The 15,645-nt window shown below is 46.2% G+C and overlaps 1 protein-coding gene across 1 annotated transcript; it reads left to right on the forward strand.

The window, feature by feature from the left end:
• The first annotated feature begins 294 nt into the window (after positions 1 to 294).
• LOC123764852 (axoneme-associated protein mst101(2)) lies at positions 295 to 15,427 on the forward strand. Its single transcript, XM_069302772.1, has 4 exons — positions 295 to 901; positions 4,297 to 7,378; positions 11,207 to 11,784; positions 15,387 to 15,427. Exons 1-4 carry the CDS (start codon positions 295 to 297, stop codon positions 15,425 to 15,427), a joined length of 4,308 nt encoding a protein of 1,435 aa, XP_069158873.1.
• The last annotated feature ends 218 nt before the right edge of the window (positions 15,428 to 15,645 follow it).

Consider the following 15,645-nt stretch of genomic DNA (forward strand, 5'->3'; position numbering starts at 1 on the left):
AGAGCTACAACATTAATACAATAACATTTCCCATCACAGCCGGGTCTACGAGGGAACCTTGGCACTCCCATGGAAAAAATTCACGACACATAGACCGTCCATCCCTGTATCACGGGAAAAATCACGAAAGGTAACCGTGCGCCGGAAAAAACAAAACGCACGGTCTATGTGTCTACTTCCAGTACTCCGACCCACACTACCCCCGTGGGTCTACCCCCGACCCACACTACCCCCGTGGGTCTACCCCCGACCCACACTACCCCCGTGAGTCTACCCTCGACCTACACTACCCCCATGGGTCTGCCCCCCGACCCACGCTACCTCTGTGGCTCTACCCCCCCGACCCACACTACCCCCATGGGTCTACCCCCGACCCACACTACCCCCGTGGGTCTACCCCCGACCCACACTACCCCCGTGGGTCTACCCCCGACCCACACTACCCCCGTGGGTCTACCCCCGACCCACACTACCCCCGTGGGTCTACCCCCGACCCACACTACCCCCGTGGGTCTACCCCCGACCCACACTACCCCCGTGGGTCTACCCCCGACCCACACTACCCCCGTGGGTCTACCCCCGACCCACACTACCCCCCGTGGGTCTACCCCCGACCCACACTACCCCTTGTGGGTCTACCCCCGACTAACACTACCCCCATGGGTCAACCCCCGACCCACACTAATCCCCGTGGGTCTACCCCCGACCCACACTACTCCCGTGGGTCTAAACCCGATTAACACTATCCCCGTGGGTCTACCCCCGACCCACACTACCCCCGTGGGTCTACCCCCGACCCACACTACCCCCGTGGGTCCACCCCCGACCCACACTACCCCCGTGAGTCTACCCTCGACCTACACTACCCCCGTGGGTCTACCCCCGACCCACACTCTCCCCCGTGGGTCTAGCCCCGACTAACATTACCCCCGTGAGTCTACCCCCGACCCACACTACCCCCGTGAGTCTACCCTCGACCTACACTACCCCCGTGGGTCTACCCCCGACCCACACTACCCCCCGTGGGTCTAGCCCCGACTAACATTACCCCCGTGAGTCTACCCCCGACCCACGCTACCCCCGTGGGTCTACCTCCGACCCACACTACCCCCCCCCCGTGGGTCTACCCCCGACCCACACTACCCCCGTGGGTCTACCCCCGACCCACACTACCCCCGTGGGTCTACCCTCGACCTACTCTACCCCCGTGGGTCTACCCCCGACCCACACTACCCCCGTGGGTCTAGCCCCGACTAACATTACCCCCGTGGGTCTACCCCCGACCCACGCTACCCCCGTGGGTCTACCTCCGACCCACACTACCCCCTCGTGGGTCTACCCTCGACCTACACTACCCCCGTGGGTCTACCCCCGACCCACACTACCCCCGTGGGTCTACCCTCGACCTACACTACCCCCGTGGGTCTACCCCTGACCCACACTTATTATTGATCAATCTCGATTTGATTTTTCGATCAATAATATATTGAGCATTGTTGACCCTGATTGTGTTGTTGTAAGTCTTAGGTAACAACCTCTAGGGTCACTATCATCCCTGTGTTGTGGTGTCCTGGTCATTATCTTCCCTGTGTTGTGGTGTCCTGGTCACTATCTTCCCTGTGTTGTGGTGTCCTGGTCATTATCTTCCCTGTGTTTTGGTGTCCTGGTCACTATCTTCCCTGTGTTGTGGTGTCCTGGTCACTATCATCCCTGTGTTGTGGTGTCCGGGTCACTATCATCCATGTGTTGTGGTGTCCTGGTCACTATCTTCCCTGTGTTGTGGTGTCCTGGTCACTATCACCCCTGTGTTGTGGTGTCCTGGTCACTATCTTCCCTGTGTTGTGGTGTCCTGGTCACTATCTTCCCTGTGTTGTGGTGTCCTGGTCATTATCTTCCCTGTGTTGTGGTGTCCTGGTCACTATCATCCCTGTGTTGTGGTGTCCTGGTCACTATCATCCCTGTGTTGTGGTGTCCTGGTCACTATCATCACTGTGTTGTGGTGTCCGGGTCACTATCTTCCCTGTGTTGTGGTGTCCTGGTCACTATCTTCCCTGTGTTGTGGTGTCCTGGTCACTATCTTCCCTGTGTTGTGGTGTCCTGGTCACTATCTTCCTTGTGTTGTGGTGTCCGGGTCACTATCATCCCTGTGTTGTGGTGTTCGGGTCACTATCATCCCTGTATTGTGGTGTTCGGGTCACTATCATCCCTGTGTTGTGGTGTCCTGGTCACTTTCATCCCTCTGTTGTGGTGTCTGGGTCACTATCATCCCTGTGTTGTGGTGTCCTGGTCACTATCATCCCTGTGTTGTGGTGTCCTGGTCACTATCTTCCCTGTGTTGTGGTGTCCTGGTCACTATCTTCCCTGTGTTGTGGTGTCCTGGTCACTATCTTCCTTGTGTTGTGGTGTCCGGGTCACTATCATCCCTGTGTTGTGGTGTCCTAGTCACTATCATCCCTGTGTTGTGGTGTTCGGGTCACTATCATCCATGTGTTGTGGTGTCCTGGTCACTATCATCCCTGTGTTGTGGTGTCTGGGTCACTATCATCCCTGTGTTGTGGTGTCCTGGTCACTATCACCCCTGTGTTGTGGTGTCCGGGTCACTATCACCCCTGTGTTGTGGTGTCTGAGTCACTATCTTCTCTGTGTTGTGGTGTCTGAGTCACTATCTTCCCTGTGTTGTGGTGTCCTGGTCACTATCATCCCTGTGTTGTGGTGTCCTGGTCACTATCACCCCTGTGTTGTGGTGTCCTGGTCACTATCTTCCCTTTGTTTTGGTGTCCTGGTCACTATCATCCCTGTGTTGTGGTGTCCTGGTCACTATCATCCCTGTGTTGTGGTGTTCGGGTCACTATCATCCCTGTGTTGTGGTGTTCGGGTCACTATCATCCCTGTGTTGTGGTGTCTGGGTCACTATCATCACTGTGTTGTGGTGTCCTGGTCACTATCATCCCTGTGTTGTGGTGTCCTGGTCACTATCATCCCTGTGTTGTGGTGTCCTGGTCACTATCATCCCTGTGTTGTGGTGTCCTGGTCACTATCATCCATGTGTTGTGGTGTCCTGGTCACTATCATCCCTGTGTTGTGGTGTCCTGGTCACTATCACCCCTGTGTTGTGGTGTCCTGGTCACTATCATCACTGTGTTGTGGTTTCCTGGTCACTATCATCCCTGTGTTGTGGTGTTCGGGTCACTATCATCCCTGTGTTGTGGTGTTCGGGTCACTATCATCCCTGTGTTGTGGTGTCTGGGTCACTATCATCACTGTGTTGTGGTGTCCTGCTCACTATCATCCCTGTGTTGTGGTGTCCTGGTCACTATCATCCCTGTGTTTTGGTGTCCTGGTCACTATCATCCCTGTGTTGTGGTGTCCTGGTCACTATCATCCCTGTGTTGTGGTGTCCTGGTCACTATCATCCCTGTGTTGTGGTGTCCTGGTCACTATCATCCCTGTGTTGTGGTGTCCTGGTCACTATCATCCCTGTGTTGTGGTGTCCTGGTCACTATCACCCCTGTGTTGTGGTGTCCGGGTCACTATCACCCCTGTGTTGTGGTGTCTGAGTCACTATCTTCTCTGTGTTGTGGTGTCTGAGTCACTATCTTCCCTGTGTTGTGGTGTCCTGGTCACTATCATCCCTGTGTTGTGGTGTCCTGGTCACTATCACCCCTGTGTTGTGGTGTCCTGGTCACTATCATCCCTGTGTTGTGGTGTCCTGGTCACTATCACCCCTGTGTTGTGGTGTCCTGGTCACTATCATCCCTGTGTTGTGGTGTCCGGGTCACTATCATCCCTGTGTTGTGGTGTCCTGGTCACTATCTTCCTTGTGTTTATAACCGAGGTGGCGATGTAGTGTAATGCTGTAGAGAGAGAGAGAGAGAGAGAGAGAGAGAGAGAGAGAGAGAGAGAGAGAGAGAGAGAGAGAGAGAGAGACAGTGAGAGACAGTGAGAGAGAGAGAGAGAGAGAGAGAGAGAGAGAGAGAGAGAGAGAGAGAGAGAGAGAGAGAGAGAGAGAGAATGTGAGGTAAGCTGAGAGTGTATGAAAAAAGATGTGTACTGTTTTATATATTCATAAAAAAATATGTTTTAAGAGCAATCGACTGGGTCTGTTGTTATATCCAACCATATTATTATTATTATTATTATTATTATTATTATTATTATTATTATTAATATTATTATTATTATTTTATAGTATTATTGCTGTGTCTTCTAAGTTTTTTCCAATCTTAAGAATAATTTTCAGTTAAATAATTTTGTTTTTTTTTTCTGCAAATGACGCAAGCATTTTGTCTTTCACAGGCCATGTTGGGGAAGCCCTGCTGGAGGTGGCGCCAGTGGTGGAGGCCTCGACAACACGCTGTGTTGGAGACCCCGCCGAACGCCCGCCGCCGGGAATCTCTCCACCACCGTCCGATGGCCTTCTCCACCATCAGCTGTCGTTGCTCCAACACCGAATTCTTCACCACCTTCCCCATCACCTACAAAATCCTCAACAGCCCCTCGACGCTATCCGATCTCTCCAACACCAGGTTCCCTCTCTCCCTCAAAGGTCTTCCCCAGCACTCACCCGCACCAACTCAAGCCCCCAGCACCCAGACCCCTTTCTCCCTCACTCCACCACGCCAACCCTCTTCTCGATGAGCACAAAACAGAAAAAAAGGGGAAAGGCGGACGATGAAGATGCAAAACAAGGAAGGAAATTAACCGGAAACGCAAAGAAGAGGGTGGAGGACAAAGATAACGAAGGAAGGAATAGCGTAGATCAAGATAAAGCTTCAGAGTTAAGGAGAAAGGGGACGAATAGCACAGAAAAGAGAAGCGAAAGAGGAATCAGGGGTAAAGGAGCCAGGAGGACTGACCGTGAGAAAGGTAACGAAAGGAAGGAGCTAAGGAAGAGGAAGAGAAACGCAAGACCAAACAAAAACGGAGATGAAATAACGAAAGAGGACAGACTAAGCGCAGGATATAAGAAGAGACGGAAGAGGATCGAGAATAAAGCTGGGAAGAAGAGCAACGTAAAGAGAAATGGACAGAAAGATGAAACGGAACAAGCAAACCCACAAGAGACAGAAAATAACGGAAGCAAAGAAAAGCGCCACAGAAAATCACAGAGACCGACGGATAACGCGGCGAGAGAAAGCAGTAATAACGAAGAAGAGAGACAGAGACCAAGAGAGACAGGGAAGAGCAGCCTGTCTGTCTCTGTCCGTCTGAGACAGACACCAACCTTCAGACCAAAGACGGACCCAAGAGGCACCGAGAATAAACAAGGAAATAAAGAATACGACATAGAGGGACTTCGTGATCTCCTTACCAACAGGAAACGAAAGGGGGAGATGGAAGAAGGAAAAATAACAAATGACCCAAAATTCATAACAAAGGAAAATAACAAGACAAATGAAGAAAAGGCAGTAAAGCAAACTCGTGAAGGTGTCCAGAAACACGTAAACAAAGACAAAAGTGGAAAAAGCGAAAAACAGGAAAAGAACGAGGAGAATAAGCAACACGCCGAGAACATTCAACACGACGAGGGTGATAAAGCCGCCGTGAAAACAAGAACAGGTAAACTCGGCAATAAAGAGGACGCAAGAAAACCGGCGATAACCACCGGACCGCTCGAACCTCAAATGCAGAAAAGGAGAAAGAAAAACGACGATAAACCCCAGGAGGAAGAGGAGGAGGAAGAGGAGGAGGAAGATACAGACACGCAGAGAATTAAGAATGAAAAGAATAACGCAAATAGCCACAAATCGTTCCGTGAAATTACGAAAAGAGAAGAAGCCAAGAGGAAGATGAAGGGTTATAGAGAGAATGTGACACAGACAACCAATAACGAGGAACTGGGGAGAAACAGTGATAACGCAGAGGAAGCCACAAAAGACGATATCACACACACAGAAACGGATAGCAAGAATACCAAAGGAAGGAATAGCAAAAAACACAACAGAATTCCAAATGCAAATATTCCACTGAACGAAGGGAAAGGCGAGAGGGAGAAGAAACAAAACAATAAGGAAACTCAAAGCGAAAAGGAAACGAGAGAGATGAATGAAAAAGAAATGAGCGAGAGTCCGTATGAAAATGAAAAGAAGATGAAAGACATTAACAGTAAGAATGACAAGAAAATGGAGAACATCGAGACAAATGAAGAGACGGAGAAGAAGAATGGAGAGAGCCAAACAGAGATTAAGAATGACACGAAGAATGAAGAAGCAAATAGGAATAACGAGGAAAGGGAGAAGAAAGGCAAGGATACGAAGAAGAATAAGAAGATAGAAATACATAATACTGGAAACGATAATTGGAACAAGAGAAAGGACAAACAGAAAGAAAAAACAAGTGCCAAAGATAAAAAAGGAATAGAGAAAACAAACTACGAAATAAACAAAGAAAGTGGCCTAAAGAAGGGGCAAAATAATCAAGAGGAGGACAAGGCACAAGAAGAGGTCAAAAACAATGACAAATCACGAGAAGAAAGAGGGAGAGAGGATCAGGATAAGGACAAAGCAAATGAAGGAGAAATAGGAAGAGGCAAGAAACAAGAAAATCAAAACAAGAAGAGGATTGAAAGGGGTCACGGAAAACATAACTGGAATAGGAAGAAGCAGGGAGTTGAAAAGGAGGCAAGAGAAGACAAGAAAGGGGAAAGCGGGATAAATAAGAAACAGAACAAAAAGGAAGAAAATAAAAAAGGAGGGAAGGAAAGCAAGAAAAGTAGTAAAACGAGAGAGAAGAAAGAGGAAAATCAGCATAAAACTGAGAAGAGGAAAAAGGAAAATGTAGATTATAAAATCATGAGAAACATGAGAGAAAACAACAGGAAAGGAAATAGGAAGCAAAAAGAGACGACAACGAAGAAGAAGAAGAAGCGTGAAGAAGAAGAAGGTGAAGTAGAGGAAGGGAAGGCTAACAGAAGAGAGAAAGAGAACAAAGATAAAATATACGCACACAGAATCGAGAAAAATAGAAAAAATATGACAGAAAAAACTGCTAAGGACACCCTAGAAGGTAATGCTTCGAGACAAAGTAAGGCTAAGAAAAGGCTGAAGCACAAGGTAGTGCAGAAGAGGAACAGGAAAGAAAAGGTTAAACAGAACGCGAGAAGGAACACCATGAAGGGAAAAGGACGATACAGGAAAGTGAAACGGGCATGGGTGTCCGCAGAGAGTGCTTGGGACACCAGCCCCTTCCTCCTGTGGGACCCCACACGGGACTCGGACCCCACACTGGACTTGGACCCCACAGAGGGCTCGGACCTCGTGGGTACACCAGGTGAGGGCCAGAGTCAGACCACGTGGCACCGTCACCAGCCACACGACGCCGGGCAGGTGCACGACAGGGGGCACACCTGGGCGCTGGCACTCTGGCATCCAAAACTGAAGTGAGTCCCTTTATGTCTCTAAAATCAATTCCTGTGACTTTTGGAAATTTAGCATTCTTTTCTTTAGGAAGTGACCACTAGATAGTCACATAACTTTATGAAATGATCACTAGATAATCACAAAACTTTAAGGATTGATCACTAGATAATCACATAACTTTATGAAATGATCACTAGATAATCACATAACTTTATGAAATGATCACTAGATAATCACAAAACTTTAAGGATTGATCACTAGATAATCACAAAACTTTAAGGATTGATCACTAGATAATCACAAAACTTTAATGATTGATCACTAGATAATCACATAACTTTATGAAATGATCACTAGATAATCACAAAACTTTAAGGATTGATCACTAGATAATCACATAACTTTATGAAATGATCACTAGATAATCACAAAACTTTAAGGATTGATCACTAGATAATCACAAAACTTTAAGGATTGATCACTAGATAATCACAAAACTTTAATGATTGATCACTAGATAATCACATAACTTTATGAAATGATCACTAGATAATCACAAAACTTTAAGGATTGATCACTAGATAATCACAAAACTTTAAGGATTGATCACTAGATAATCACAAAACTTTAAGGATTGATCACTAGAGAATCACAAAACTTTAGGAAATGATCACTAGATAATCACAAAACTTTAGGAAATGATCACTAGATAATCACAAAACTTTAAGGATTGATCACTAGATAATCACAAAACTTTAAGGATTGATCACTAGATAATCACAAAACTTTAAGGATTGATCACTAGATAATCACAAAACTTTAATGATTGATCACTAGATAATCACATAACTTTATGAAATGATCACTAGATAATCACAAAACTTTAAGGATTGATCACTAGATAATCACAAAACTTTAAGGATTGATCACTAGATAATCACATAACTTTAGGAAATGATCACTAGATAATCACATAACTTTAGGAAATGATCACTAGATAATCACATAACTTTTTCTTCTCCCAAGAGTCCCTACAATATATTTAATATTACTGAACTTTTGAATCTGAACTTTTTTGGTATCGATATATTGATTCTGGAATTGAACATTTTTGTGGAGTTAATCTTATGGTGTTGCAGGTGTCAATGTGTGCATGTGTTGCAGGTGTCAATGTGTGCATGTGTTGCAGGTGTCAATGTGTGCATGTGTTGCAGGTGTCAATGTGTGGTGTGTTGCAGGTGTCAATGTGTGTAGTGTTGCAGGTGTCAATGTGTGGTGTGTTGCAGGTGTCAATGTGTGCATGTGTTGCAGGTGTCAATGTGTGCATGTGTTGCAGGTGTCAATGTGTGCATGTGTTGCAGGTGTCAATGTGTGCATGTGTTGCAGGTGTCAATGTGTGCATGTGTTGCAGGTGTCAATGTGTGCATGTGTTGCAGGTGTCAATGTGTGCATGTGTTGCAGGTGTCAATGTGTGTAGTGTTGCAGGTGTCAATGTGTGATGTGTTGCAGGTGTCAATGTGTGCATGTGTTGCAGGTGTCAATGTGTGTAGTGTTGCAGGTGACAATGTGTGATGTGTTGCAGGTGTCAATGTGTGTTGTGTTGCAGGTGTCAATGTTTGATGTGTTGCAGGTGTCAATGTGTGCTGTGTTGCAGGTGTCAATGTGTGTAGTGTTGCAGGTGTCAATGTGTGCTGTGTTGCAGGTGTCAATGTGTGTTGTGTTGTGTTGCAGGTGTCAATGTGTGTTGTGTTGCAGGTGTCAATGTGTGCTGTGGTGCAGGTGTCAATGTGTGTTGTGTTGTGTTGCAGGTGTCAATGTGTGTAGTGTTGCAGGTGTCAATGTGTGCTGTGGTGCAGGTGTCAATGTGTGCTGTGGTGCAGGTGTCAATGTGTGCTGTGGTGCAGGTGTCAATGTGTGTCGTGTTGCAGATGTCAATGTGTGATGTGTTGCAGGTGTCAATGTGTGATGTGTTGCAGGTGTCAATGTGTATAGTGTTGCAGGTGTCAATGTGTGTAGTGTTGCAGGTGTCAATGTGTGGTGTGTTGCAGGTGTCAATGTGTGCATGTGTTGCAGGTGTCAATGTGTGCATGTGTTGCAGGTGTCAATGTGTGTAGTGTTGCAAGTGTCAATGTGTGATGTGTTGCAGGTGTCAATGTGTGCATGTGTTGCAGGTGTCAATGTGTGTAGTGTTGCAGGTGACAATGTGTGATGTGTTGCAGGTGTCATTGTGTGTTGTGTTGCAGGTGTCAATGTTTGATGTGTTGCAGGTGTCAATGTGTGCTGTGTTGCAGGTGTCAATGTGTGTAGTGTTGCAGGTGTCAATGTGTGCTGTGGTGCAGGTGTCAATGTGTGTAGTGTTGCAGGTGTCAATGTGTGCTGTGTTGCAGGTGTCAATGTGTGTTGTGTTGTGTTGCAGGAGTCAATGTGTGTTGTGTTGCAGGTGTCAATGTGTGATGTGTTGCAGGTGTCAATGTGTGTTGTGTTGTGTTGCAGGTGTCAATGTGTGTAGTGTTGCAGGTGTCAATGTGTGCTGTGGTGCAGGTGTCAATGTGTGCTGTGGTGCAGGTGTCAATGTGTGCTGTGGTGCAGGTGTCAATGTGTGCTGTGGTGCAGGTGTCAATGTGTGATGTGTTGCAGGTGTCAATGTGTATAGTGTTGCAGGTGTCAATGTGTGTAGTGTTGCAGGTGTCAATGTGTATAGTGTTGCAGGTGTCAATGTGTATAGTGTTGCAGGTGTCAATGTGTGTAGTGTTGCAGGTGTCAATGTGTGGTGTGTTGCAGGTGTCAATGTGTGCATGTGGTGCAGGTGTCAATGTGTGTAGTGTTGCAGGTGTCAATGTGTATAGTGTTGCAGGTGTCAATGTGTATAGTGTTGCAGGTGTCAATGTGTGTAGTGTTGCAGGTGTCAATGTGTGTAGTGTTGCAGGTGTCAATGTGTATAGTATTGCAGGTGTCAATGTGTGTAGTGTTGCAGGTGTCAATGTGTGGTGTGTTGCAGGTGTCAATGTGTGTAGTGTTGCAGGTGTCAATGTGTGATGTGTTGCAGGTGTCAATGTGTGATGTGTTGCAGGTGTCAATGTGTGCTGTGTTGCAGGTGTCAATGTGTGTAGAGTGGTGCAGGTGTCAATGTGTGTCGTGTTGCAGGTGTCAATGTGTGATGTGTTGCAGGTGTCAATGTGTATAGTGTTGCAGGTGTCAATGTGTGTAGTGTTGCAGGTGTCAATGTGTGGTGTGTTGCAGGTGTCAATGTGTGATGCGTTGCAGGTGTCAATGTGTGATGTGTTGCAGGTGTCAATGTGTATAGTGTTGCAGGTGTCAATGTGTGTAGTGTTGCAGGTGTCAATGTGTGCTGTGGTGCAGGTGTCAATGTGTGGTGTGTTGCAGGTGTCAATGTGTGCTGTGGTGCAGGTGTCAATGTGTGTCGTGTTGCAGGTGTCAATGTGTGATGTGTTGCAGGTGTCAATGTGTGATGTGTTGCAGGTGTCAATGTGTGCTGTGTTGCAGGTGTCAATGTGTGTAGAGTGGTGCAGGTGTCAATGTGTGTCGTGTTGCAGGTGTCAATGTGTGATGTGTTGCAGGTGTCAATGTGTATAGTGTTGCAGGTGTCAATGTGTGTAGTGTTGCAGGTGTCAATGTGTGGTGTGTTGCAGGTGTCAATGTGTGATGCGTTGCAGGTGTCAATGTGTGATGTGTTGCAGGTGTCAATGTGTATAGTGTTGCAGGTGTCAATGTGTGTAGTGTTGCAGGTGTCAATGTGTGCTGTGGTGCAGGTGTCAATGTGTGGTGTGTTGCAGGTGTCAATGTGTGCTGTGGTGCAGGTGTCAATGTGTGTCGTTTACATTTTACAGTCACGAGGTCGAGGGTGGGAGAGTAGCGGTGTACCCAGGAGTCGGCCATCTCCTTTCCCCTCTCTCCCACTCCTTCTCATCCCTTCCTTACCCCTCACATCCACATCTCCCACACACCCCTCACTACTCCTACTCTTCCTACCTCTCACAGGCTCCCCTCCTTCCCCCTCCCTACCTCTCCCCCTGGCTCCTCTCCTCTCCTGCGAGAAGTGACCCCCCCACCACCCCTGTGTCTCCCCCCACTTCATCAACGCCTCTATTTGTCTATCCGCCTTCAGCTGTCACGCCTCTCTCCTCACCTTTCCTCTCTTCTTCACACTCGTCTGCCTTCTCATTCTCCTTTTCTTCCTCCTCCTCAGCTTCAAAATTCTCTTCATCTTCCTATTACTCACCTGCCTCATCGTCTTCCTTAGTCCCCCCACCCTCGCCCACCCACTCCCACCCAGACCCACCCACGCCCACCCACACCCACCCTAACCAACCCACGACCAACCACGTCCAAACAAACCCACACTTACGGACTCATACTCATCTACCCACGACAGTCCAAGCCAGCTTACCCATCTACGCCATGAAAGGTAAGTTTTACACAACAACCTTTCCGTGTTTTGTTCAGTGTTGTGTAGGTTAAACCAATATATATTTGGTGGTAAGTCGCAGCCGTGTCTTGGGACAAGTGACAAGATGAACAACCTAGCCGGTTGTATTCTTATTGGGGGGGGGTTGTACGTGCTGCTATGGCGGTGTGTTCACTCACAGGATGAGTGGCACTGTCCCTATGGGGGGGTGTTCACTCACAGGATGAGTGGCACTGTCCCTATGGGGGTGTGTTCACTCACAGGATGAGTGACGCTGTCCCTATGGGGGTGTGTTCACTCACAGGATGAGTGGCACTGTCCCTATGGGGGTGTGTTCGCTCACAGGATGAGTGGCACTGTCCCTATGGGGGTTTGTTCACTCACCGGATGAGTGGCACTGTCCCTATGGGGGTGTGTTCACTCGCAGGATGAGTGACGCTGTCCCTATGGGGGTGTGTTCACTCACAGGATGAGTGACGCTGTCCATATGGGGGTGTGTTCGCTCACAGGATGAGTGGCACTGTCCCTATAGGGGTTTGTTCACTCACAGGACGAGTGGCACTGTCCCTATGGGGGGTGTTCACTCACAGGATGAGTGGCACTGTCCATATGGGGGTGTGTTCGCTCACAGGATGAGTGGCACTGTCCCTATGGGGGTATGTTCAGTCACAGGATGAGTGGCACTGTCCCTATGGGGGTGTGTTCACTCACGGGATGAGTGACGCTAAACTAGCACTCTGGGGAAAAATAAAACACCTGTGTATACATAATGAGTACGTCTACACTATGTATTATTAAGGCATAACACCTGCAGAATAAAAAATCTCGAGGTATTGCAAGCGATGTCCCAACCCTTCTTTACAAATATGTAGCCACGTGGAACACCGAGGGATCGAACTCGGATTTGCACGAATATTAGACCGTTGTTCTAGCGACCAGGCAAGGATACTCACTAGGAAAGAATCGCAGTAATACCTAACTGGAACTCAACTGAGACTTTAAACATCTCATGAAGTACCAGTGTGGTATATGGGCCTAACCCCCGCCTGTTCTTCCTCGCCATATAACACTTCACACTGTTGGAGTTATTAACATCTCGTTCACTTGACTCGTTTTGAACAGCGGTAAACAGTGATGAACAACCGTGAACACTGAATAATTATGAACAGTATACCCGTTATTAACTAATTGGGAACCTACCAAATGCAGACCTGCTTGTAGAGAGATATAGTGAGTGGCTCATTGGAAGAGTCACACATGTGACACAACAGTCACATGTGACACACGCATGTGACACAACAGTCACATGTGACACACGCATGTGACACAACAGTCACATGTGACACACGCATGTGACACAACAGTCACATGTGACACACGCATGTGACACAACAGTCACATGTGACACACGCATGTGACACAACAGTCACATGTGACACAACAGTCACATGTGACACACGCATGTGACACAACAGTCACATGTGACACACGCATGTGACACAACAGTCACATGTGACACACGCATGTGCCACAACAGTCACATGTGACACACGCATGTGACACAACAGTCACATGTGACACACGCATGTGACACAACAGTTACATGTGACACACGCATGTGACACAACAGTCACATGTGACACACGCATGCGACACAACAGTCACATGTGACACACGCATGTGACACAACAGTCACATGTGACACACGCATGTGACACAACAGTCACATGTGACACACGCATGTGACACAACAGTCACATGTGACACACGCATGTGACACAACAGTCACATGTGACACACGCATGTGACACAACAGTCACATGTGACACACGCATGTGACACAACAGTCACATGTGACACACGCATGTGACACAACAGTCACATGTGACACACGCATGTGACACAACAGTCACATGTGACACACGTATGTGACACAACAGTCACATGTGACACACGTATGTGACACAACAGTCACATGTGACACACGCATGTGACACAACAGTCACATGTGACACACGCATGTGACACAACAGTCACATGTGACACACGCATGTGACACAACAGTCACATGTGACACACGCATGTGACACAACAGTCACATGTGACACACGCATGTGACACAACAGTCACATGTGACACACGCATGTGACACAACAGTCACATGTGACACAACAGTCACATGTGACACAACAGTCACATGTGACACACGCATGTGACACAACAGTCACATGTGTGTCGTTGCCTCGGCAAGTGCAGCAACATTGCCATCAAAGAGTGTTATATATCCACAACCTTGACACAATCATTCCATTTGGCCACAATTCTTCAATGTGAACTACTAATTAAGACTTTTAGGTTTTTACTAATGAAAATGAGATGCAGGTAATTATCATTTAAAAAATATGCTTATTTCAATGTTGAAAATTTTCACGCTAATATTATTGTTTCATATTAAATTGCCAACAAATAATTTCGAAATATATATATATATATATATATATATATATATATATATATATATATATATATATATATATACATATATATATATATATATATATATATATATATATATATATATATATATATATATATATATATATATATATATGGAAAAGTTCGTTTGTTCAAAATTTCGCTAATCCGAAAGTTCTTCACCGATTGCTTTAAAATTTTCACACAATGTTCCATTCGCTTCCGGCCAGGTTTTTTTATATACATATTATATGGATGTGACGTCTGTGACTGGAAAAAAACATGCTTTTCCTGAAAAAACTGTGTTTTTCATGTGAGGGAAATCTTCGTAACCTCTTTACCGATTACTTTGAAATTTTGATACAACGTTGCCTTCGAATAGGCGCATCTTTTTATATATCTACTATATACATGCCTCACCTGTGACAGGAAAAAAACATGTTTTTTTTTTTAAAACAGCGCCATCTGTTGGACGTAAGAGCAACACACGCTGTAATCTCCCAAAGTTCTTCACCGATTGCTTTGAAATTTGACACAACGTTGCCTTCGAATAGGCGAGTCTTTTTATATACCTACTATATAGATGCCACCCCTGTGACAGGTAAAAACATTCGTTTTTGAAAAACAGCGCCATCTGTTGCACATAAAAGCAACATTCACGCTATACTAAATATGTCACGAATTCCATTTCAATTTTTCCGATTGCATTGATAAATTTTATTTTCATAGATTTCGATTTTTTATTGAATTATTTTGTGTGACATTGTGTTGAAATTGAGCTGTGTTGTTTACCATACTGTTCATTTCATAAGTATAAGTATAGATCCCACACCTGTGACAGGTAAAACTATGCTTTTCTTAACAAACAGCACCATCTGTTGCAGGTAAGAGCAACACACATGCTGTACTAAATATGTTACAATTCTATATCAATGTATCAGATTGCATTGATAAATTGAATTTTCATAGATTTTGATTTATTTTCATTTTGATTTAATTATTTTGTGTGAATTGCGTTGGAATTTTAGCTGCGTTGTTTACCAGACCGTTCATTTCGTGAGTATAGTTATTTTTTTTTATTTTTTCATCTTTTCATATTATTTTTAACAGTTTTTCTTGTATTTCAGTGATGGGAACATCAGATCACTTGATGTTCCCAATTTTCTGATGGGAACATCATACTATTTGGGAAGACATCGGACGAGGGAGTGGGGAATGGTGGGGATGACGAGGGGACGGAAGTGAGAGATGGTGGGGGGGACGAAGGGACAAGGGAGGGGGTAATAGTGGGGAAGGACGAGGAGACGGGTGAGGGGGGAATGGTGGGGAGGACTGGGAGACAGGGAAGGTTGCTGTGGCTCAGCAACGCACATGCGTTGCTGAGCC

Source organism: Procambarus clarkii, chromosome 48 (genome assembly GCF_040958095.1).
Source record: "Procambarus clarkii isolate CNS0578487 chromosome 48, FALCON_Pclarkii_2.0, whole genome shotgun sequence".
Lineage (NCBI taxonomy): Eukaryota > Metazoa > Arthropoda > Malacostraca > Decapoda > Cambaridae > Procambarus > Procambarus clarkii.